The 26,065-nt window shown below is 46.2% G+C and overlaps 1 protein-coding gene across 2 annotated transcripts in view; it reads right to left on the reverse strand.

The window, feature by feature from the left end:
• LOC140412023 (discoidin, CUB and LCCL domain-containing protein 1) overlaps window positions 1-26,065 on the reverse strand; it is a 236,370-nt gene that overhangs the window by 162,220 nt on the left and 48,085 nt on the right. For both annotated transcript variants that reach the window (XM_072500789.1, XM_072500787.1), the window contains exon 3: window positions 7,996-8,133. In XM_072500789.1, the coding sequence (XP_072356890.1) occupies window positions 7,996-8,133 (138 nt within the window). The remainder of the gene's footprint in view (window positions 1-7,995; window positions 8,134-26,065) is intronic.

Below are 26,065 nucleotides of genomic sequence, written 5' to 3' on the forward strand. Positions count from 1 at the left end.
CGTGGCCGCCATGGTCGGAGGCGGGCCGATCGGAGGGCAGGGGGGGCCTTATACGACACCGTGCTAATTTTGTGTGGGCAGTCCAGGTCGGGCGTGTGGCCGATCGGGGGCACTATTTGGCGGATCCAGCTCTGCGCTCTGAGTCCACCATGGAGCAAGGCGTGGCTGCTGGATGCCACCGCCGTGCGCATGTGTGGTCTCTGACCCGCAAGTGTGGGAATCCGTATCTGCAGCACAAGCTGCTAGTTTCACAATGGTTCACTGCTAGCCCCCTGCAGGGCTATGAATATGTGGCCCTTTCATGCCAGTTTCTCTGGCGTGAAAGGCCACAGTTTTTACGACGGCGTGGGGACATCGTCCCAAAAAAGAGATAATCCAGCCCCTGGTCTTTAGCCCATGAAATACATCTAGGAACAAAAAAATCTATTTTGGGATTGGTTGCTTTTTTGATGAATTAATAGTTTCTGAAAAAAACATCAAAGTGAATAAATTCTGGAAAATAATAAAGTCAAAATTGTGTAAGCTCTATGAAGGCTCAGAGGTAAAGATACCAAACTTGAATTAGATCATGCCCAAAAAGCAGATGTGTACAGGTGGGTTATGTCCTGTATGTGCTGTTCCAGGCAATATACAATATTTGTGCTCCCTGTCCACTATCACGAGTTAGGCACACAACGCCATTAACCCATGTTATTCACAGCCTGCTTGAAAGTTAAGAAAAATTACTCTCTGCTCGTGCCTCCAGCCTCACTGCTCCCTTTCATTTCCCTTCACTCCTACAGTTCGCCACATGTCCCTCCACCGTCTCCTCTCAGACTGACTCATTCACTATTATCTCAACACTTAATTCCCCACACTGCATATCTGACATATTTCGCAACAACTATTCCACGATGATTGGCGAGTTTTCCCAAATACCTCAAGACTATCAGGAACACAACACACTATGTCGCAGAAGGTCGCCCATAACTCCCGGCAGCAGGCTGCTGTGGAGCAGACTGAGCCCAGCTCCAGTAAAGCGCTTTGATCTTCATGGGGAGGAGCAGAGCCACAGCCTGGACAACTAGCAATGCTGGAGGAGACATCGTGCAGAACTGCTTCACACGCTTTCCTCTTTTTATTTCTATCTCATGCCTGCATACTCTGCATGTCCAACTGCAGATGATTAACAGTCCACTCCTTTCTTTTACACCAGAAGTCAAGCTTTGTCCCTCTTTTACATACCTCTGCTCTGCAGGAAGAACCTTCCTGATGATGTAGTGTCACTGAATCACACCGACATAAGCACCAGCTCTGATACTGTCATCATGTGTACTTTGGCAGGCTAAAGGGGCGATCTTCAAGTAGTGAATCACCGGAAGTGTACTGGAGCTAGGGTGGGGAGGATGTCATGTAGTGGTCGCAAATTAACTGTGCATTGAGAGAGGTGAAAACCTTTTCAGTTGTAAAGTTGTCAGATAGAGAGGCAGAACGTGGGTGGAATCTATGGTTCCATTCACCCTGGGAAGCTTGCCATATGAGTAAAACATGATGCACTCTTGTCCCATTTTGCCTTTGCATTGGGGAATGGGACTTAGGCATTTATTCTCGAACAGGGGAGTCTTGGTGGGCTCTCTGACGCAACATGGACCATGAACCGTGATATTTTGCTGATATCACCTGTTGCAACCTGACAGTAGATCATGGCATAAGAGCTAAATGTCGCAGTGACCTAGGCAACCACCGACACTGCAAGACTTATGTTGTGGATGCAGCATATTACATAGTTTGGTGAGAGCTTCCAGCATTGAAGCAAAGGTCCTTCACATATTGTTCCTCAGTGAAGTAAATGTAGAAATGCTCCCTGAATAGCCTGGGTGTGACTGACATCCAGGGTTGCACCCTCCTCCTCACTCTCATTGAAACTCCTCCCGATTCATTGATTTGAATGGTGTGGGCACTGAATAAAAGTGCTCCAAAAAGTTGCTCATTAGTTGTGATGCGACCATCAATTCACTCGGAGACACGTGGAGAAGTAAACCGTGGTTTTAATCAGCTTAGAACTGAGCCTGCCTGTGACCGGTACAACACTGAAGGCGGCCCCGCAGGTCAGCAGCTCTTATACTTCCTGTAAAGTGGGTGGAGCCATGGGCGGCGCCCATACATGCCCCAACATATCCCCTGTGGGTGAAGCCACACAATGGCCCATAGGTAGAGCCCACAGGTTAATAACATAACACAGTGCACTGGTGAATTATCAGTAATTATACATTCACCACAAGTTGCATGAATTTTAACTCAGAGATTTGCCAAAGCAAAACTTATCATAGCAAACCAGAATTAGGATGAGTCAAGAATTATCAAAAAGGTGGATAATGTACTCCAAATAGTTTCTGCAGCTCCAGTAAAAATTGACCCTTGTCATATAGCGATCTGTCATTCATCAAGTGCAGAACCACCCTTCCCAAATTAAGCCACAGCTCACTCACAATGATTTTCTGGGCGTGATTTTGCAGCCAGGCTGTGTCCAAAAAGCAGCTCGCTGCGGCGCAACATGGCTGATAGAAGCCGGGCGACCCCGCTCCTGGGATCTACTCGGCTTGCAATGCCTCACAAGATCTAACACGATCTCGGGAGACGTTGCGATGTGGGTCCTGCACATTGTGGGCGGAATCACTTTTTAGCAAAATCTGCATATGAGAGCGAGACAGCTAGTCATAGACATAGAATTTACAGTGCAGAAGGAGGCGATTCGGCCCATCAAGTCTGCACCAGCTCTTGGAAAGAGCACTCTGCCCAAGGTCAACACCTCCACCCGATCCCCGTAACCCAGTAACCCCACCCAACACTAAGGGCAATTTTGGATACTAAGGGCAATTTATCATGGCCAATCCACCTAACCTGCACATCTTTGGACTGTGGGAGGAAACCGGAGCACCCGGAGGAAACCCACGTACTCACGGGGAGGATGTGCAGACTCCGCACAGACAGTGACCCAAGCCGGAATCGAACCTGGGACCCTGGAGCTGTGAAGCAACTGTGCTTTCCACAATGCTACCGTGCTGCCCACAGTCTCACTTTAATGTGCAGATTCCTGAGGAGTGGGATCTATCATTTTGCTTCGGAGACCTCGGGTGAGTGCTGTTCAGTAAAGATAAGGTAAAGTCGCCATTGTCTCAGATGAACATAGGCTGCTTTCCCCTTTGAGGGGGAGAGCTGACTGGTGGTGGTTTAACCTGAGGATCACCACACCTCAGGTGAGGGGCAAGGTTAAGAAAGTGGACCTTCCTGAATTGCTTAGCTGGTACAGGAATTGAACCCCTGGTGCTGGCCTTGTTCTGCATCACAAACCAGCTGTCTAGCCCACTGAGCGAAATCGGCCCCCATCTGGTCTCCACAAATGGGCACCAGATGGAACGGCACTTGTGTGGGTCTCCCAGGAGATCGGAGGCTCCCAGGTGCATGATCTTTGGGCAGGGTGGTATCCTGGCACTGTTGGTGCCACGTGGGCACCCTGGCACTGCCCATTTAATTAAATCCCGCCCTCTGTCTCTACTTGCTCCTTGATGTAATCACCACCAGAAGTACAGGATAATTTATTAGTCCCAACAGCTTCAGCTCACTGTATGTTCCTCAATCATTATAAAGCCATTGCAGTAAGAGACCTTTAAAATAAATTGCTTCACATGGATGAAAATCAAGTTGATTCTCGTGAGCAGTTTAAATGGGCAGATTAAACTTTTACAGTTACGTATGTCAAAAGACCAGTTTATAAGTAATCTGTTTATCTGACAGTTTGAATGTAAAACACAAAGGGCGAGATTTTCTGGCCTTCCCCCGCGGTGTGTTTCTCGGCAGCGGGATGCAGATCTCTGAATTTTCTGACAGGCTCAAGAATGAGCCGAACACTGGGCAATACAGAACAACATCAGGCTCTGATTAGTGGACACCCCTTTAGATGGGGAAAACAGTTTGCCAGACATTGAGAGGCGGTGGAGATGTACAGCAGTTCACAGATCTCCTGAATTGGAGTGAAGTTTCTGAACATTCATTAAGTGAAGCAGCACCTAGGTTTCTAACATTGGCCTGTGGTAAGTCTGAAGCAAAAGTGGGGTTGCCGACCTAATATCAGGGTGCGAGCCTGCAAAGCCTTCAGTGAGGTGGGGAGGAGGCATTGGTCAACAGTCATTGAGGAGAGCAGTGGGCTGACTCTTGATCTTCAGACCAAGATTGAGGAGGGCGAGCAAATAAAAAAACAAAGGCCTGTCCAGACAAAGCCAGCAGCAGCAGCAGCAGCAGCCAAGCAACCAACCAGCCATCCAGCAGCACACACAGGGTCGCCGAGGCTCAAGGCCGGGCTACCCAAACAAGAGCCGAGAGGTGAGCAGTCAGGAGGTGCGACAGCCACATAAGCGCCAACGTTGTGGTTTTCGCCAGTGGGGCGACTTGACCAGAGTCTGAGGCCAGGGCGGAGAGTGAGAGGGCTGGGCGACAACCAGACCGATGAGACTGAGAGAGCAAAGATCATGCCAGATAGCCAGCAGCAGCAGCCAGACAGGAGCACGTGTGGTCATCGAGCCTCTAAGCCTGGCTGCTGAGTGAGAGTCGTGAGGTGAGCAGTCGGGAGGTGCGAAGGCCAGGCAAATGCTGGCATCGTGGCTTTTGGGGAGCAGCAGCCAGTGAAGCGACTCAGCCACAGTCAGAGACCAGGCTGAGAGTGAGAGGGCTGGGAGTGGCAACCGGAATGACGAGGGCGAGAGCAGAGGCCAGGCCAGATAGCCAGCAGCAGCCAGGCAGCCAGTGAGCCATCACTAGCACACCTGTGAGCTTAAGTTGTCGAGGAGAACAGCTGCAGGGATGATTCGACTGCCAGGGGTCCCACAAAGGGGAGCACAGGGCCCCCAAAAGCGTACGTCCGCTTGTGCATGACCTCCTCATACCTCCTATGCCAACCAATGCCCCTCTACCTGCCCCCTTGGCCCTTACCTCCTTCATGTCAACTCATCTAATATGGGTACTTTGGGGGGAATTTTCTGGCCATTCTCACCAGCTGGATCTTCCGGTGCCTCTGACGGCAAATCCCACCATGGGTTTCCTGGCGGCGTACGGTGGATTCAATGGAAAATGCCATTGACAGCGGCGTGACATTCTGGTGTCGCCACTGGCCAATGGCAAGCCTCTTCCCGCTACCGAGCAACATGCCACGGGGAGGGAGCAGATAATCCCCCCCATTGTTGACAGTTTTGACACTTCTTTGACAGTTCTTTGGCAGGTGGACAATTTGTTTTGTTGCTGGACAGTTCCAATGAGTTTGCATGAACATGTTTATTTTTCCAATCCCAAAAGGGTGCCTTACCTCCCCCAACAGTATCCTGGGACGTATCAGAAGGTGTAGATTACCTATCTAAAGGGGTAGCCTGGCTATCCAAATGAATCACCAAATTCAGACCAGTTCTTGTCTGGACTAATTTGCACGCTCTAGGCTTCACACACCTGGCCGACAAAAATACCACTTCAGCTGAGCCAGCTGGTGATTCAACTGGCCAGCTGTCTCTGCGAATGGTGCATGCGCGAACCCCGGTCTGACTCCAGTCCAACCCCTGCAAAGGTGGGTAAGGTCGTGTTCGGGGCTAGGACTTAATTTCAGCCATTTCCTGGACAGAGAGTTTTGCCTTTGTGGCGAAAACCTGGGCTAAAGTTAGGGCTATAAGCTAAAGGAGACTTCAGGAAGGGGGAGGGAGTGTTAACATGTTCAGAATGAATAATTTTATAGAAACTCTCAAAGAAAACATCAAATTGGGTGTAATGGGCCAGTAATAGGGGTGTAATAGACCCCTATTTACAAAGAAGAAAGGCTTAAACCAGTTCCTTTTCTACCAAACTGCCAATTTTAAAAATGTATTCATGGGATGTGAGCAAGGCATAGAGCAAGGATGAGGGAGACTGTGGTGTAATGGCAGTGTCACTAAACTAGCAATCCAGAGACCCAGGCTAATGGTGGAAGGGGTTCAAATCCCACCATAGCAGCTGGTGGAATTTAAAATTCAATTATTTAATAATTCTGGAATTGAAAACGAGCCTCCCATGAAAGTATCATCGATTCTCATCAAAATCCACCTGAGTCACTAATGCCCTTGAGGTAAAGAAATCTGATTTACATGTGACAACAGACCCATAACAATACAGTTAACTCATAACTGCCCTCTGAAATGGCCTAGCACTCCGTTCAAGGACAATTATGAATAGGCAACAATGCCTGTATCTCATGGAAGAATATATTTGAAAAAAATTCATTGCCTATCCTCATTGACTGTAAGATGGTAGTAGTGAACTGTCATCTTGGCAACTGAGTGACTTGCTAGGCTACTTCAGAAGGCAGTTAAGGGTAAACTACATTATTGTAGGTCTGGAGCCACATGTAGACCAGACCAGATCAGGACAACACATTTTCATTTCTGAAAGGACATTTGTGAACCAGATGGGTTCTTATGAAATTTTGGCAGTTTTATGGTCACTGTTACTAATTCTAACTCTTAATTTATTAATTGTAGATTTATTTAATTAATTGAATTAAATTTCCTGGCTGCCACGATGGGATGTTTCTGGACCATTAATCCAGGCCTCTGGATTGCTTGTCCAGTAACATAACCGTTATGCTAACAATACCCGACACAAATCTAGTTGTGGCGTGGTTTCAGTGTTGTCAAACAGAATTTAACACAACAGATTTGGTAAAATAAGGATCAGTTCTTAAATATTTCTGTGATGTCAACTGGGCATGAGAAGTGGGTACGCCTTCACATGTTTCCAACCTCTATCTATCTTATGGAAAACAAAACATAGAGGTGATTTGTTGTGACAGGTTTGCAGATTGGCAGGCATATTTGGAAGAAACTATAAATGAGCAAGGGTGAGACATTTGCAGGTCAGTACCAAGTAAATTACACAAATCTGTTTACTTACAAGTCACTTTCCACTAAAAATCAACTATGTTTCACTGTCAATGCTAAATACCTTTGAAACTCAAGCTACTGTAAACAACTTTCACTAAAATCTCACACTTTCTGATTCACATAAAATTGACACCTATCGTCAATACCCTTTTCTGCTGCAAGCTGAAAAATTTCAGCAACGTGTCTCTTTCAGCAAACTCAAGTTCTGCACAATCAAACGACTATAGTCAATATACTTTGGTGAACAGCCTTTTACAATCAGATGACTATATAACTGCCCATCAGATAGCTGCTCAAGGATTTGGGCAAGTCACGCTAGCCAGACCTTTAGGTCCAGAGCGGCATCTCCTGTGTAATATTCCAGCATCTGGGACCTTAACATACACATCTGTTCTCACATAGCCGCCACCCTCTAGCAGGTATTTCAGGAGTCACTTAGTATTAGCTAGATCCATTTGCAGGTGGACAAGTGTGAACTCCTATAGGGCTGATATCTAGCTGTAAACACAGACTCAGCATAATGCTGCAGGCCACCAGGAGTGCATAAGATCCCCAAACATTGGTAAAGGTTAGCACGGTAGCTTCACAGCGGCAGGGTCCCAGGTTCGATTCCCGGCTTGGGTCACTGTCTGTGCGGAGTGTGAACGTTCTCCCGGTGTGGGTTTCCTCCGGGTGTTCCGGTTTCCTCCCACAAGTCCCGAAAGACGTGCTGTTAGGTAATTTGGACATTCTGAATTCTCCCTCCGTGTACCCGAACAGGTGCCGGAATGTAACAGTAACTTCACTGCAGTGTTAATGTAAGCCTACTTGTGACAATAATAAAGATTATTATTATTATACTTGGAACATAAGTTCACATTAATGCAATCCAAAGCGATTTTGAATTTTTTTACTGCATATCAAGAAGGCTGCTGCGAAACGGCTATGCCCTACAGATCGATGCAGATGCCTCTGGATCACAGAACATTGAAACAGCTTGAAACAAGTTTGGGACAATGGGGCTTTGGTAGATAGCATTCACTATTAACACAACCAATTGGCATTGGAGATAAAGGATCCTTACCTGAATGGTCAGTGGTAGTATACGAGAGCAGAAATCCTCTCCCTGATATATGAGTGCCGCTTCTGAACTCCACGGTCACCGCATTGGACGTCAACTGTATGGTTGAAGGGACTTCATTCATATTTCTGCAATAAGGACCTGCCAAAAGTATTTATACAAATTCAAATGTGTGGAGCAACAACATCACTGCATCCAAACAAGACTGGATGGGAAATTAAAGCTGAACACCAAAGCAGTTCCACTGTTCAGCACTGAAGGCATTACTCATTATGTTGTTCCTTCCACCATTTAATTTTCTTCCCTCCCGCCCTGAGCACATTGTGACTTTTGTTGGGGTACAATTGCACATGACTGTTTGCTTCCGCCCCACCTTGATCAGCTGAATATCCTTCATACGTGAGGCTAAGCAATCATTGTTGTACTGAATTACAAACAGAATCTTATTAGGATTGGCTTTCACCTTTATTGTTTCGGACATTACGCACCATTTGGGTGGAATACAAGGGAAAGTGTGACGAAAAGGAGCTGACACTGGTTGCAAAACCCAATATTCTCTCAGAGTAACAGGTGAAAATTCAGATGAAAACTGCAACAGATGTGCAATTCTGTCTCACTGACCTTTGCTTCCTGAGTTCCACCTAGGTGATGTCTAATGTCGCCTCCCCTCCAAAAGACTTGTATTTTTACAGCACCTTTCACAGATGTCTCAAAGTGCATTACAGCCAATGAAGTACTTTTGAAGTGCAGTCATTGTTGTAATGTCAGAAATGTGGCAGTCAATTTGCCCTCAGCAAGATCCCACAAACAGCAATATGGTAATAACCCGATAATCTATTTCTGTGATGAAAACTGAGGGATAAATATTGGGCCCAGGAAACTGGGAGAGAATTTCCCTGCTCTTCCAAATGAAAATATATCCCTAAAGCTCCTGAATGATGCCACCGAAACTCCAAGCTTCAGTTAAGGTGACCAGGCCAATATGATGACAACCTTGATGAAGAGTTGACACATTCATTAGTTTTGTGTTTGAAGACAGCAGAGCTTCTCACTGCTTTCTCATTCTAGGTCTTTAGTGAACTGATTGAAGATGAGCGGCAAACAGAGATTGCCTCAAGACAGGGGTCTCATGACTAGGGAAAGCCAGATAGGACAGGTAGTATTGTTCCAATTCAAAACTGAAACATCCTCATTTTCATAAGAAACAAAGGACATAAACATCTCCTTTTTCCTCCCGAACAAAAGACAAATTTCCATGCACGATCATGTGTAACTGATTTCCCCAAGTTCCCCACTTTTGTTTGTAATGAAAAGGAGGATGTTTGGGTTTTGAAATGCAACGGGGCTATATGTCCTATCCGGCTTGCTGTAGTTAGGTAACCTTTGCCACGAGTCAATCTCTAAACTGAGCTAAGCTCTTGAGCTGCCACCTTCGGTCAGTTCCAGAATGGCAGACAATGGGAAAGCACTGAGAAGCTCCGGAGTGTTTAAAGGTCAATGTCCTTATAGTTAAAAATATCGTTTGAAATGTCAGTTCATTTCAATGTGACAGACTAGAAGTTGGGCAACTATCTGGGGAGGATAGCTTGGGAAAGTGCAACCGCACTACATCCATGTGTCTGTGCCTTTGGGATGTGAAGGTGGGGGGGGGGCTGGGTAGAATCATGAGAAAACAGAAAAGCAAAATTATTACAACTGAGCTGTGCATAGAATTATATTAACTGAATTGATTCACAGCTTGCATCTCAAATTATAGAACTGATCCCAGCAAAATGGAAATAAGAGATGCAATGAACTCTATCTGTGCAGAGAACATATCTTGCTACTCGAACAAATCTTGAGAAAATACTAATTAATATTAGACTGATTCTACAGATTGCGAATGCGGGGTGGGGGGGGGGGAATTATCATTTGTACAGTGTGTAAAAAATTGGAATTTTGAAACTCTGGTGCACTGGATTATATCTTTATAAACTACACCCCCCCCCTTCAGTCATTTCAGGTGAAATGAAATATGAGAAACCAGGAACTTAAATGACCTACATAAACACATTTGGAAAAGCCCGAATAATACTGTAGTGAAGATGATTAAATGCATTTTACTCTTCCATATGAAGCATTAAACAACCTCTGCTGTCAGTGAACCATGCATTTATGATTAATTCTGCACGGTTCTTTATTCCACATTTTTTATCACATACATGCATAATCCAATTTTGAGGTTTTATTGAAACTTTCAATGAAAGAAAACACTTCAATTATAGAGAATTAATGAATGCTCAACAATGCAAACGTTGCTCAGTATGATGAGCAAATTGGCATATAAATTCAATGGGCGAGATTCTTCGGTTTGAAAACTAAGTGCTCCCACCAGGGATAGTCAGGACTGTATCCCGCTGGCTCTAGGAGTGTCGCCAAGGTGGTATTCTCATATTTTTACTAAATTACACAATGCGGCGAGCATGCTGATCTCCCTACACTTACTGATGTTGAGCCACCATTTTAAATGTGCGCCCCTATCCCAGCATCCAGAGGCAGAACCCCCTCTGATAAGCGGAGCACTCCCAATCCCTCATTAGGGAGAGGAGTTCCCCTCCCCCTCAGGAATAATGGGCCATCCCACCCCACACCATACACGTGGAAGGTTGACCCTTTATAAAGCTAAGTGCTCTCACTTCCTCTTTTCTAAGTGCAGAACCCACTTCGCATTGTTGAAGTGGTCAGCAGCTGGCAACCAGAACAAACTTGTTTTTAACATTGTGGTTAGGATCAATGGAGGGTAATTCAGATGTGTTCATAGGTGAAGGGGAAGATAAATAACCAAATCTCCTGCCTGCTGTGTTTAAACCATTAAGCTGTCAATCAAAGGCTAGTTAAAGATATTGTGAAAATGAATTAATACAGAGCATTTCAAAGGATCTCAGAGGACTTCAATTCTTTTCAAGTGTTATGGGCTTTCCAGGAAGGCTCAGCCACTTTAAAAGCAGCAGTTTTAAAAGCATAAGGCTGAGGATGAAAATGTGAGGAAAGGGAAAGCCTTCCTGACTTGAATCCTCAACGAACTGTCTGATCTGCTCACGAGCTGTCAGGCAGAGCAGTTCAGAGTGAAAACAGCACCTCAGAGTTTAAACAGGTCAGACAAGGATGATGACTTGGGTTTGCTCCCACAGGTCCCGAAGGACGTGCTGTTAGGTGAATTGGACATTCTGAATTCTCCCTCTGTGAACCCGAATAGGTGCCGGAGTGTGGCGACTAGAGGCTTTTCACAGTAACTTCATTGCAGTGTTAATATAAGCCTACTTGTGACAATAAAGATTATTGTTATTATTTTGAACAGAGGGCTATCTGAGATCACCATGCCAAGAGTGAGCCCAGGGTTAGAAAGAGCAGTCCAGAAATGGGACCCACATCCCGGGGGAGGATCCTGGTATCAACCCTATAACCTTAGCCCGAGCCCACCTACCCCTCAGGACCCTTGGGGAAAACTCCCTCTGCAGCCTGGCAACGGCAGACGGGAACATGAATCTTGACTCCCCCCGTGGTCCAGAGCGCCAGGATAGCGCTTGTCAATACTTGTACTAAAGCTCATCTGGTGGAGTTCCCACTGGGGACGACGACAGTGCATAACAGTGGGGTGGAAATTTGGGTGACCAGCCTGTTAATCGCATTCAAATGAATGCATATGAGCTGTTTGCATGTTCCCGCTGGGGTGGGACCGGAGACTGGTACAGGCCTGATGTCCGGCGCTGAACCCGTTTTTGGGAGTAACGTGGGATACTCCACCCAATTGGCATTCCCGATCTAAGGGGAGTGGAGATTTCCATTCAATATTAGAATATAATTTTGCAACTGCTATGTAGGTAGATGTACGGGCTGGATTCTCTGTTGTGAGTCTGTCCTGCTATCGCTGCTGGCGAGGACAGAGAATTTGGCTGCGGCGTTCGCTGGCGGCGGGATTCTCTACTCCTGATGCTTGTCAATGGGATTTTCCCATTGAAACCAGCCCACACTGCCGGGAACCACCGGTGGGGGTGCGCTGCTGGCGGGAACAGACAATCCTGCCGCCAGCGAACGGCCGGAGAATCCTGCCCGAATTTGTGTGACCTTTCCAAACTGTTCGTTACACGGCGTGAAGATAGAAGCTAATACTAAACATATTTTTGCCAGTAAAATTAATAGGTTGATTGCTAAATCCTTTTTTAAACAAAGAATTGAAAACAATCTTGCATTTACATCACACCTTTAGTGACTTCAGGACATCCCACAGCTCTCTGCAGCTCACAAGTATTTTTGAAGTGTCCTTACGGTTATAATATACGAAACTGCTCCTTCATCAGCGTATAAAGAATTGAGCGCAGCAGATCTCAGAAATCAGTTTGCCTTTTGTTCTTTGAGTGTGAAGACCAGGGGCTGGATTTTCTGCTGGCGGGATGATCTGTTTAAGATATGCAACTTAAAGGTACATGTAGCTCGTATCACAGCGCACTCCATGCATCTGATCTCTACCCCTGCTGCTTCTGGACTAATATATCACATCCTATCATGGGAGTAATATATCACATCCTGGGGAGGTGGTAGTGGTTGACAGCAGTTTAAGATATGTGCCCTTAAATGTAAATGTATCTCGTATCACAACATACTCCTCTCTCTGGTCTCTTGTGGCAGATGACTGCATGCTTGGCCTCCGCCAATGTCATTCCAGCCCAGCAGTTGTCAGAGTGCCACAAAGATGACCCCCGCTTCAATGTTCCTCACCCTTTGGAAAGTTGCATGGACTCCCTTAGTGCCTCCCTCGGGTGATATGACTGTCGAGTAATACTGGTGTGAGGAAAATCTGAATGTGAATGGACTACAGCTATTCTGCAAGTAATTTCTGTGGCTACAAACTGCCAATGTATCCAGTCAAGGTGCTTTCTGCTGGTGTGTTGTCTCCTCCATTCATTCTAATGATTTGTGTTTGTGATTGTGGGATAGCCTCCAATTTCAGAAGGATGGTATGGAGAAGTAATTTCAAGGTAAAATGTCTTTCCAACACTCCGAGCTCCAAGACATTTTAAGTAGCAATGTAGAATAAGTAGGTTGTGCCACTGAAAATATGTTACTGGCAAGGCAAAGACTGTAAAAATCCCTCAACAATCTTATCTATCATTGCACTGAACTGATATACTAGCCCGCCATGCTCATTGAAGAACTCTGGCTCCTGACCAAGATTACAGCACCACTTAATTCATAAAAGGTATGGTGTTGGCTACATCAGCTCTTAAAAGTAAGCAAAGGAACAAAATGAGTAACATGCAATAGAATCATATAATCATCAGGCTTCATAGCACATGGGGTGGCCATTCAGCCCATTGTGCTGGGTTTGACTCTCTGAAAGCACTATTCCTTTAGTCCCACTTCTCTGCATTATCCCTTCAACTCCTTACAATTTTCTGAGTCAATTCTTTATTGAATCAGCTCTTAAAAATTATTGAGGTGGAAATTTGCTGTCATTGCTTGGTTTTCAATGCATAGGACTCATCAACACGTTCCTAAGCTGTGAGACATGAATAGAGCCTAAGATAGTACCCGGCGGCCATATCTAAAAAAATTGGTTGAGTTGATTACAGGGTAACTTGATCAGGTGGATTCAAAATTGGCTTAGCTGTAGGAGGCAGAGGGTAATGACAGACGGCTACTTTAGTGACTGGAAGCCAGTGTCCAGTGGTGTATCACAGGGATCTGTGATGAGTCCCCTATTGTTTGTCATTAATATAAACGAGATAGATGACTATGTGTGTGTGTGGGGGGGGGGATTTAACCTTGAAAAGTGTGAGGTGGTACACTTTGGACGGAGTAATTTGACAAGAAAGTATTCAATGAATGCCTGACACTGGGACGTTCCAACGAACAAAGGGATCTTGGCGTGTTTGTCCATTGATCTCTGAAGGTGAAAGGGCAGGTTAAGAGGGTGGTGAAAAAGGCCTATGGGACACTTGCCTTTATCAATCGAAGCATGGATTACATAAGCAGGGAGGTCATGTTGGAGTTGGATAGAACTTTGGTGAGGCCACAGCTGGAGCACTGTGCAATTCTGGTCGTCACATTATAGGAAGAATATGATTGCACTGGAGCGGTTGCAGAGGCGATTCACCAGGATGTTGCCTGGCATGGAACATTTATGTTATGAAGGGAGGTTGGATAGACTTGGGTTGTTTTCGCTGGAGTGGAGAAGACTGAGGGGCGACCTGATCGAGGTGTACAAGATTATGAGGGGCATGGACAGGGTGGATAGGGAGCAGCTGTTCCCCTTAGTTGAAGGATCAGTTATGAGGGGACACAAGTTCAAGGTGAGGGGCAGGAGTTTTAAGGGAGGATTTGAGGAAAAAAGCTTTTAGCCAGAGGGTGGTGACTGTCTTGAATGCACTGCCTGGGAGGGTGGGAGAGGCGGGTTGTCTCACATCCTTTAAAAGGTACCTGGATGAGCACTTGGCACGTCGCAACGTTCAAGGCTATGGGCCAAGTGCTGGGAAGTGGGATTAGGTAGGCAGGTCAAGTGTCTTTCATGCATCGGTGCAGACTCGATGGGCTGAAGGGCCTCTTTTGCGGTGTATGGTTCTGTGATTCTGTGATTACACCCCAGATGCTTGCTGTGTGTTTTGTATGAGTAGCCTCAGGTAAGTGCAGCAGGAGAAGACGATCGCGAGCGTCAGTGGCCATCAAGCAGCACATGGGTCCTTGAGAAATAATCTTAATTTTAAAAAATTATAATGTTGGATATTGGCCATTGCTTCGGCTGCTGCAGAAAGGAGCAGGCCATCTCCATACATCACAGAACCATTTCTGAAAGGGAACCGATCTGTTTGATAAACCTATGTCACCTGTCCTGATATCCACTCCTGTGGTGTCAAAATGTTTTGTTGATAAAGCTCCTGAAATGATTCAGGATGTTTTGCGATGTTAAAGGTGTCATGTCAAAAGTTGTCATTGTTGAATCTAAAAGAAACTTGATGCCTCTCATTTCATCAGTAAGGGATTCAAGAAGTAACCAAGAATATCTCAAAAATGTGATGGTTCAATATTGGGTAGGGAGGTAATTGGTTCCGAAATTGGGCCTTATTGTATCCATTTTATGTCTGTAATGCGAGCGTTACGAGGTTCAATTTTCTCCCCGTTAAATGGCTACTTCCACCACCATTTCTTTGGATTGGTTTGGATTTGTTTATTGTCACGTGTACCGAGGTACAGCGAAAAGTATTTTTTTGCGAGCAGCTCAAACAGATTATTAAGTACATGAAAATAAAATAAAATAAAAAGAAAATACATAATAGGGCAACGCCAGGTACACAATGTAAATTCATAGACACCGGCATCGAGTGAAGCATACAGGAGTGTAGTATTAAACAGGTCAGTCCATAAGAGGGTCGTTTAGGAGTCTGGTAACAGCGGGGAAGAAGCTGTTTTGAATCTGTTTGTGCGTGTTCTCAGACTTCTGGAGGGCAATGCAGATCCTAACAATCTTCCGCTTCAAAAAACATATCCAATCCTCTTCTTTTGTTCACTCTTATGAGTGGAAGACACCAAGAGCAAGGAGATAGCCTAAATGTACACATTGTTAGCATTTCATTAGAAGATTAAATGCCATTGAGCAGATTGTCCTAATTTTCAAGTGTGGATGATCAGCTTTTGATTTTCCACATTCATAGAACTATCCATCCTGTACTAAAAATAAAGTTACTAAATATTCCTTTTATGAATTACATTTATTTCTTCCATTTATACCTAATAGGTTTACTGGTTTCATTTTTCTGATATTTGCATGGTATTCCACTCTAAGCCTAGTTGGAACCTGATCTAGCTACCTGGTTAATAATATTCGTCAGCAAAAATAGTGAAACTATAAACAACGGCAGCAATTGAATTGTCTCATTGCACCCGATTCAGTGATGTGACGAGGTCGTTAAATCTCACGAGATTTGCGACGCTTGAATCGACTCACGATTCTAATGAGATCCCACAAAATGTCACAAACTGGATCCCACCCTTACAGGGCATGATCCAGATTTACATAATTAAGTGAGCAGTTAGGCTCACTTAAATGTGTTTGCGCCAGAGATACCCAGGTACCGAGAACGAACGTCCATGCCTGGGAGACCTTGCCATGGTGCTGCTTAGCACTGGTCTACACAATCGTGGATGGGGGTGTCTCCCAGGACATTGGAGGCCACCCCTAGTGGTCAGGTTCGGGTTGGTACCATGGCTGTCCTGCTGCCACCTGGGCACTGGAACCTTGGCACTGCCACCTAAGCACCACGGTATTGCCAGCTTGGCACCCTGGCTCTGACATACTTGCAGTGCCAAGGTGCCTGGGTGTCAGGTTGCTGGGGATCGGGGTGCCCTGTGCTTATGAGGTGGGGGGCTCAAGGACCCCTAACAGCTAAGTTGGGAGACTGGAAGTGGTCCGGAGGCCACGGTGAGGAGTCGAGAGACCACAAATGGTTACCTGATCTCTTCCTGAACTCATCAGTGCAGGAAATGAAGGTAAGCGCGGCCTTGGCGAGGCAGTCCTCACAGTGACCAAAAAAAAACCAGAGTCCTGTTTGATAGCAGGGTTGTTCTCAGCGTCATGTTGAGGAACACACGCTAAATGTGCCCAAAGCAAGACTCTGTTTTTTCCCTGCCCAACATTTGCAAATTCAACAATAATATCATACAGTAAAAGTTTGTTCAGCTAAATATTTCATTGCTGTCCTATGAGGAAAGATTAAATAGACTTGTCTATGTATACATCAACAATCTGGGAGAGGAACTGAGAGCATTGTTGCTAAGTTTGCAGATGATACAAAAATATGTGGAGGGACAGCACAGTGGCACAGTCATTGGTACTATTGCCTGACAGCTCCACGGACCCGGATTTAATTCCAGCCTCGGGTAACTGTCTATGTAGAGTTTACACTTTCTCCCCATGCCTGCATGGGTTTCCTCCGGGTGCTCCGGTTTCCCACAGTACATAGATGAGTAGATTAGGTCGATTGGCCATGTTAAATTGCCCCCTAGTATCCAATAGGTTAGGTGGTGTTACGGGATAGGATGGGGGATTGGGCTTAGGTAGGGTTCTCTTTCCAAGGGCTGAATGGCCTCCTTCTGCACTATAGGTATATATGACAGGTAGTGTTGGGGAAGCAGGGAGGCTGAAGAATGACTTGGACAGGTGAGGAGAGTAGGCAAAGAAGTGACTGATGGAATACAATGTGGACAAGTGTAAGGTTATGCACATTGGTAGGGGGAATAGAGGCATACACTATTTTTGAAACGGGGAACGGCTTTGGAAATCTGAAGAGCAAAGGGACTTAGGAGTCCAAGTTCGGGATTCTCTTAAGGTTATCATGCAGGTTCAGCTGGCAGTTAGGAAGGCAAATGCAATGTTAGCATTCATTTCGAGAGGGCTAGAATACAATACCAGGGATGTACTGCTGAGGCTGTATAAGACTCTGGTCAGACCCCATTTGGAATATTGTGAGCAGTTTTGAGCCCCTTATCTAAGGAAGGATGTGCGGGCCTTGGAGGGGGCCTAGAGGAGGTTCACACGATTGATCCCTGCAATGAAGGTCTTGTCATATGAGGAGCGGTTGAAGACTGTGGGCCGATGGAGTTTAGAACCGGTAGCACAGCGGTTAGCACTGTTGCTTCACAGCACCAGGGACCTGTTTTGATTCCCGGCCTGAGTCACTGTCTCTGCGGAGTCTGCATGTGCTTCTCTTGTCTACGTGGGTTTCCTCCGGGTGCTGGTGCTCCGGTTTCCACCCACAAGTCTTGAAAGACATGCTTGTTACGGGAATTGGACATTCTGAATTCTCCCTCAGTGTACCCGAACAGGCGCCGCAGCGTGGTGACTAGGGGATTTTCACAATAACTTCATTTCAGTGTTAATATAAGCCTACTTGTAACGCTAATAAACATTATTATAAGAAGGATGAAGGGAATCTCATTGAAACTTATAAAATATTGAGAGGCCGAGATAGAGTGAACGTGGAGAAGGTGTTTCCACTAGTAGGAGAGACTAGAACCCGAGGACACAGCCTCAGACCGAAGGGACGATCTTTTAAAACAGAGATGAGGAAGAATCTCTTCAGTCAGTAGGTGGTGAGCCTGTGGAACTCACTGCCACAGAAGGCTGCGGAGGCAGATTCATTGAGTGTCTTTAAGATAGACATAGATGGTTTTTGATTAATCAGGGGATCGGGAGTTATGGGGAGAAGGCAGGAGAATGGGGATGAGAAGCATATCAGCCATGATCGAATGGCAGATCAGACTTGATGGGCCGAATGGCCTAATTCTGCTCCTGTAGCTTATGGTCTTATGTTCCGTGGAGTTCAGAAGAATGGGAGGTTCTCACTGAAACAAGCAACATTCAGCCTTTTGAGCCCGATCCGCCATTCAATGAGGTCATGGCTGATCTTCTACTTCATCATCATTTCCTGCATTTACTCCTTATCCTTTGTGTTTAATATGTAGGAATCTATCAATCTTAGTCTTGAGCATGCTTAACGACTGAGTCTCGACAGCCGTCTGGGGTAGAGAATTCCAAAGATTCACCATCCTCTGAGGGAAGAAATTTCTCCTGGTCTCAGTCCTAAATGGCCTGATCCTTATTCTGAGACTGTCCCCTGGTTCAAGACCCCCCTGAGCAAGGATAACGAAGTGCCATTGAACATCGACACTTCGCAGCCTCTCACCATTTAAGAAATACTCTCTGTTTCTGCGTTTCCTATTAAAGTGAATAACTGTACATTTCTCCACATCGTCTTCCACCTGCCAAATATTTGCCCACTCACTTAGCCTCTCCAAGCATTTTTGCATCCTCCTCACAACTCAAACTTGATTTGAGCCACTTGATTTGTGCCATCGGCAAATTTGGAAATATTACATGGTCTCAGGCTGCAGACATTTTAATTAATGGTGAGTTGCTCTCAGAGGACAGAAGAAGCAGTAAATGTTCCCTTGTGAATCTCAGGTCATAGAATGATAGAATTTACAGTGCAGAAGGAGGCCATTCAGCCCATCGAGTCTGCACCGGCCCTTGGAAAGAGCACACGACTTAAGCCCACACCTCCACCCTATCCCCGTAACCCAGTAACCCCACCTAACCTTTTTGGACACTAAGTGCAATTTAGCATGGCCAATCCACCTAACCATGGTTTCCATCTTTGGACTGTGGAAAGAAACTGGGGCACCTGGAGGAAACCCATGCAGAAACGGGGAGAACGTGCAGACACCGCACAGACAGTGACCCAAGCCGGGAATCGAACCTGAGACCCTGGTGCTGTGAAGCAACAATGCTAACCATTGTGCTACCATCCCTCATCATAAAAGGATGTGGATGTTAACAACATCAAAAATGCTGAAGTACACGTTTACTTATTTACTGCCTCATTCAGAGATTCTCAACAAATTACAATGCAATCAAATACTTTCACAGACAAATCGCAAAGTGGCCTGAGACAATTAGAAATGTGTCTCTGAAAATGCCACAATTTATAATAGATTATTAGGGCACTACCTAATCAGCAATTACTGCTGATGTGCAGAGTACTTGACTTCGGATCCATAAGGTAAACAGATAGTTAAATCTAAGCAGTGTCAGATGCTAGACAAACCCCCACCGGAAAACTATTTAGTTTGTGCAGTATTGCATCCAGATGCTAACATACAACTTGTACACACGCCAGATGCAATGGTGAGTCAGCCTGGATTACTTTGTACAATATGTGACACATACTACGCATAACGGCATTTTTCAGTGTACAGACATGATTACCACCAAATGTCTAAAGGTTGGAAAGCAAGCAAACATTTATGCAAACGGGCTTGTTAAAAGAAAAAGCTCCTTTATCTACTTACTCGATTACTATGCTTTTGAAAAAGCAGTCAAGTGTGGAAATATGTTGGGCTTTCTTGTGAAAGTACAATGACCGAAGAGAAACCTAACTAATTTAGCGAAATGGCACAGATTTCAAAATTAGACGTTGGCTTTAAAAATTGTTACTTTGGTAAATTGTATTAGAAATGAGAAATAGGTGCAGGCCATATGAGATGTACATCCCCTCCCCCAATTTTGCTCTGAAATTCAGCAAGATCACCACTGAACCTTAACCTCCACTCCACACTTAAATTTAGATTTATTGTCACGTGTACCGAGGTACAATGAAAAGCATTGTTCTGCTTACAGTCCAGGCAGATCGTTCCATCCATGAAAAACATAGAACACATGATTCATACTGAAAAAACATAGACATCAGGTGAAGCATACGGAATATAGTGTTACAACTATAGAGAAGATGCAGAGAAAGATCAGTTCGGTCCTTAAGAGGGCCATTCAGGAGTCTGGTAACAGCGGGGAAGAAGCTGTTTTTGAATCTATTCGTGCGTATTCTCAGACTTTTGTATCTCCTGCCCGATGGAAGAAGGTGGAAGAGAGAATAACCCGGGTGGGAGGGTTCTTTGATTTCGCTGCCCGCTTTCCCAAGGCAGAGGGAGGTGTAGACAGAGTCAATGGATGGGAGGCAGGTTCGCATGATGGACTGGGCTGTGTTTAGAACCGTCTATAGTTTCTTACACTCTTGGGCCGAGCAGTTGCCATACCATGCTGTGGTGCAGCCAGATAGGATGCTTTCTATGGTGCATCTGTAAAGATTGGTAAGAGTCAATGTGGATATGCCTAATTCCCTTAGTTTCCTGAGGAAGTATAGGCGCTATTGCACTTTCTTGGTTGCAGTGTCAACGTGGGCGGACCAGGACAGATTGTTGATGATGTGTACACCCAGGAATTTGAAGCTGTCAATCATCTTCAACTCAGCACCATTGATGCAGACAGGGGTGTGTACGACACTACACTTCCTTAAGTCGATGACCAACTTCTTAGTTTTGCTGACATTGAGGAAGAGATTGATGTCATTGCACCATGCCATTAGGTTCTCTATCTCCCTTCTGTACTCTGACTCATCATTGTTTTAAGATCCGACCCACTACGTTCGTGCCTTCAGCAAACTTGTAGATGGAGTTGGAGCTGCATTTTGCCACACAGTCGTGTGTGCATAAGGAGTATACTAGGGGCTAAGTATGCAGGCTTGAGAGTATTGAGAACTATCGTGGGGGAGGTGTTGTTGTTTATCCTTACTGATTGTGGTCTATGGGTCAGGAAGTTGAGGATCCAGTTGCAGAGGGAGGAGCCAAGTCCTAGGTTTTGGAGTTTGGACATGAGCTTGGCTGGGATTATGGTGTTGAAGGCGGAACTGTAGTCAATGGGTAGGAGTCTGACATAGGAATCCTTGTTGTCGAGATGCTCCATGGCTGAGTGTAGGGCCAGGGAGATAGTGTCTGCTGTGGACCAGTTGTGGCGGCATGCATATTGCAGTGGATCAAGACATTCTGAGAGTATGGAATTGATGTGTCTCATGACTAACCTCTCAAAGCACTTCATGATGATAGATGTCAGGGCCACCAGATGGTAGTTGTTGAGGCAGGTTGCCTGGTTCTTCTTTGGCATGGGTATTATAGTGGCTTCTTGAAGCAGGTGGGACCCTCAGAACAGAGTAGGAAGAAGTTGAAGATGTCCGCGAACACACCTGCCAGTTGGTCCGCACAGGATCTGAGTGCAAAACCAGGGACTCCGTCAGGATGCGTTGCTTTCCATGAGTTCATTTTCAAGAAGGTCGATCGGACTTGGTTGGTATGGGTGTGTCCTAGGCTGCTGGAGCAGTTGACTGGTTTGTTGGTTTCCTGCTGAAATGAGCACAGAATGCATTGACTTCATGAGGATGAGGAAAGGGTGCTCAGTTGCCAGAGATTCTACTCAGCTTTGCTTTGTAGTCCATTATATTGTTTAAGCCTTGCCACAACTGATGAGGGCCCATGTTGTCAGTCTGTGACTCTAGCTTAGTCTGATTTTGTCTCTTGGCGTCCCTGATGGCTTTGCGGAGGTTGTACCTAGCTTTCTTGTATAGGTCAGGGTCGGCAGTCTTGAACACCTCAGACCTGGACTTCAATAGGGAGTGGATCTGCCGCTGAAACCATGGTTGAGAAATGCACGTACTACCTTCTTTGAAACACCATCTTCTACACACTTGCTGATGAAATCTGTGACAGTGGTGGCAAACTTGTTTCATTTGGCTGCTGAGTTCTTGAATATGGACCAGCCCACTGACTCCAAGCAGTCGTGTAGGAGCTCCTCTATTGCCGCGGACCAACACTGCACGACCTTCTTAACTGGATTCTCCCGCCAAGTTTCTGTTTATATGCCAGGAGGAGCACCAATTTTCGGAAGTGTGGTCGGGGGATGGATTGGTAGGCGCCATTGATGTTTGTGTAGCAGTGGTCAAGGATGTTGGGGCCCCTAGTGGTTTAGGAGATGTGTTGGTGGAATTGTGGCAGTACACTCTTGAGGATAGCCTCTTTGAAGTCCCCAGTCTCGATGAACAAGGCCTACGTGTGTTCTGTTTCACTATTATTCATAGCGGTGTACAACTCATCAAGTGCATTCTTCACTTCCGCCTGGGTGGGATGTAGGCTGCCGTGATGATGGTAGAAGTGAACTCCCGTGGAAGGAAGTATGGGCAGCACTTCATAGTCAGGTGCTGCTGGGAGCAGTAGTTCGCCAGGGTTGCCACGTCCGAGCACCAGGAGGAATTGATGAGGAGGCAAACCCCTCCAACCCTTCACCTTGCCCGATGCCGCCATGCAGTCCATCTGGTGTATTGAGAAACCGTCAGGTTGTATGGCACAGTCCGATGATGCAGGAGTGAGCCATGTCTCTGTGAAACAGAGCACACAGCATTCTCTTACTTCCCGTTGAGATTTAAAAAAAAAATTTAGAGTACCCAATTAATTTTTTCCAATTAAGGGGCAATTTACCGTGGCCAATCCACCTAACCTGCACATCTTTTGGGTTGTGGGGGCGAAACCCACGCAAACACAGGGAGAATGTGCAAACTCCACACGGACAGTGACCCAGAGCCGGGATCAAACCTGGGACCTCGGCGCCGTGAGGCAGAAATGCTAACCACTGCGCCACCGTGCTGCCCCCACTTCCCGCTGAGATGAGCATTAAGCTCATCCAGCTTGTTTTTGCTTCCTTGGACTTTTGCGAGGAGTATGGTGGGGAGAAGACTTGAAACCACGTTTTTTTTTAACCTGAAGCCTAGCGCGTTTCCCTCGCTTCCTAGGTTTGTGGCTGCTTTTGGATGGTCCGAGGATCCGATGGGAGAAGTCTGACCTTTTGGAAAGTGAGTGGTTCCGCCTGGAGGGGTCCTGGGCTCTGGTCACAGTTTCGGGGTCACTGGGGGGGGACATGTTCTCAATCCAGTCGGGCCCCAGGGTTCGCAATCCAGTCGGGCCCCAGGGTTCCACGAGGACGGGTCTACCTTTCGGCTTGTTCAGGTCCTCACGTGGGGTCTTCGTTGTTTTGGGTGTGTTTAGGCTGGGTTTGGGTCGCTGGCAGGGTCTTCCTGGGTCAGGTTGGGCTGGGTCACGTGGTCGGTTCCGAGAGTTGGTGTTCGGTTTCGTAGTTCCTGAGGTTAGGCCTCGAGCTAGGCCTGTTCGGGCCTACTCGTTGATTCTCTTCTTCTTACTTTTCTCTCCGTTCTCCATGTCTTCACTCTCTTCCAGTGCAAAATGTTGCAATCTCAGTCTTCAACATACTTATCAGCTTAACATTGACATCCCTCTGGGGGAGAAAATGCCAAAGATTTACAACTCTCTGATTGAAGAAATCTTAGACCAAAATGATTGACCCCTTATCCTAAGCCAACGAGTGGAAGTATACCTGACTACAGGTAATGAGAATGGACAGGGATGTGGGGGGTGGGAGGGGCAGAGACCCAGTTGAGGAGATTTTCCCAGGCCACCAGCATTTTACCAATGGGGGATCAGCATGGAAGCCTTCCAGCTGCGTCACAGGCTTGGAGGTGTCCTCCACAGAAGAAAAAGGACAAATTCAACCCAGCCAATTACCGTCCTATCAGTCTACTCTCCATCATCAGTAAAGTGATGGAAGAGGTATCAACACTGCTATCACGCAGCACTAGCTCAGCAATAACCTGCTCACAAAAGCTCAGTTTGGGTTCCACCAGGGTCACTTAGCACCTAACCTCATTACAACTTTCGTTCAAACATGGACAAAAGAGCTGAATGTCAGAGGTGAAGTGACAACAAGGCAGAATTTGACGTACGGCATCAAGGAACCCAAGCAAAACTGGCTTTAATGAGAATCAGGGACAAACTCTCCACTGGTTAGAGTCATACCTGGCACAAAATTAGATGGTTGTGGTGATTGGAGGTCAATCATCTCAGCTCCAGGACATCATTGCAGGAGTTACTCAGGGTAGCGTCCTCGGCCAAACCGTCTTCATCAAAGACCTCCCTTCCATCATAAGGTCAGAAGTGGAGATGTTTGCAGATGACTGCACAATGTTCAGCACCATTCACGACTCCACAGATAATATCCAAATTGCAGCAAGACCTGGACAATATTCAGGCTTGGGCTGACAAGTGGCAGGTTACATTTGCACCACACAAGTGCCAGGTAATGACCATCTCCGGAGAGAGGATCTAACCATCACCCCTTGACATTGAATGACATTGCCATCACTGACTCCCCCACAATCAACATCCTGGGAGTTACCATTGATGAGAAACTGAACTGGGCCAGCCATATTAATACTGTGGCTACCAGCACAGGTCAAAGGTTAGGAATCCTACGGCAAGTTATGCACCTCCTGACCCCCCAAAGCCATCCACCATCTACAAGGCACAAGTCAAGAGTGTAATGCAATACTCCCCACTTGCGTGGATGAGTGCAGCTCCAACAACACTCAAGAAGCTCGACACCATACAGGACAAAGCAGTGCACTTCATTGCTCCCCTTTCCACAAACATTCAAACCCTCTACCACCAAACACTGGCAGCCATGTGCACCATCTACAAAATGCATTGCAGTAACTCATCAAGGTTCCGTTGACAGCATCTTCCAAACCCACGACCACTACCATCTAGAAGGACAAGAGCAGTAGATACCTGGGAACCCCACCAATAAGAGCTTCCCCTCCAAGTCATTCCCCACCCTGACTTGGAAATATATCGCCGTTCCTTCATGGTTGCTGGGGCAACATCCTGGAACTCCCTCCCTAACAGCACTGTGGTTGTACCTACACTGCAGGGACTACAATGGTTTAAGAAGGCAACTCACCACTACCTTTGAAGGGTAATGAGTGATGGGCAATAACTGCTGGCCTAACCAGCGAACCCACATCCGTAAGTGATTTTGGATTGTGGGGGGCGTCATCAGAGCTGGAGTCACCTTGGCACAGGGACGGGCCCGCCTCCAAACAAGGTCACCCAAGCACTTCTGATAGAGGGGTTCCCCTCATTCTCTGGGGTCTCTCTGCTTGTCCCGTTTATAAATATGCACATAATGCTCTCTCTCCATTTTGAGGTGTCCTCATGTTCTCCATGCTGCCGTAGCAGAGACCATCACAATGACTGGTGCAGCTGAGGGTCCCAAAGGTTCCTCCCTCTGTTTGTGCTGGCATGGAAGGCTTGCTCACTGTTCTTAATTGGCCATGTCCCCAACCTGCTGACTCTTAATTGCCTCCTCCTGGCAACATTGTAGAGGACGTCTGGCCTCTCACCTGAGCACGAACCCACCTGGCAACAGGACCACCATCACTTTGGGAGTCCAGAACTAGACTCACAGGGCAAGATTTTACCAAAGGAAAATGCTTCTCAACTTCTACTCTGTCAAACCCTCATGTTTCAAGGAGATTGACTCTTATTTCACTCTACTCCAGAGAACGTAGGTCAATTTTACTCTTCATGGAGCAGCTGTTTTATCCTGGAAATCAATCTGGTGATGTTTGTTGTACCTCCTCCAGGGCAATACGTATATCCTCCCTTAGATAAAGAGACAAATACTATTTCCAGTAATTCAACAGTAATCTCATCAAAGCCCTATACAATGGCAGCAAGACAACCTTATTCTTATACTTGAAACCCCTTGTTATAAAGGCTAACATACAATTTACCTTCCTAATTCCTTTCT

Source organism: Scyliorhinus torazame, chromosome 1 (assembly GCF_047496885.1).
Source record: "Scyliorhinus torazame isolate Kashiwa2021f chromosome 1, sScyTor2.1, whole genome shotgun sequence".
Classification (NCBI taxonomy): Eukaryota; Metazoa; Chordata; class Chondrichthyes; order Carcharhiniformes; family Scyliorhinidae; genus Scyliorhinus; species Scyliorhinus torazame.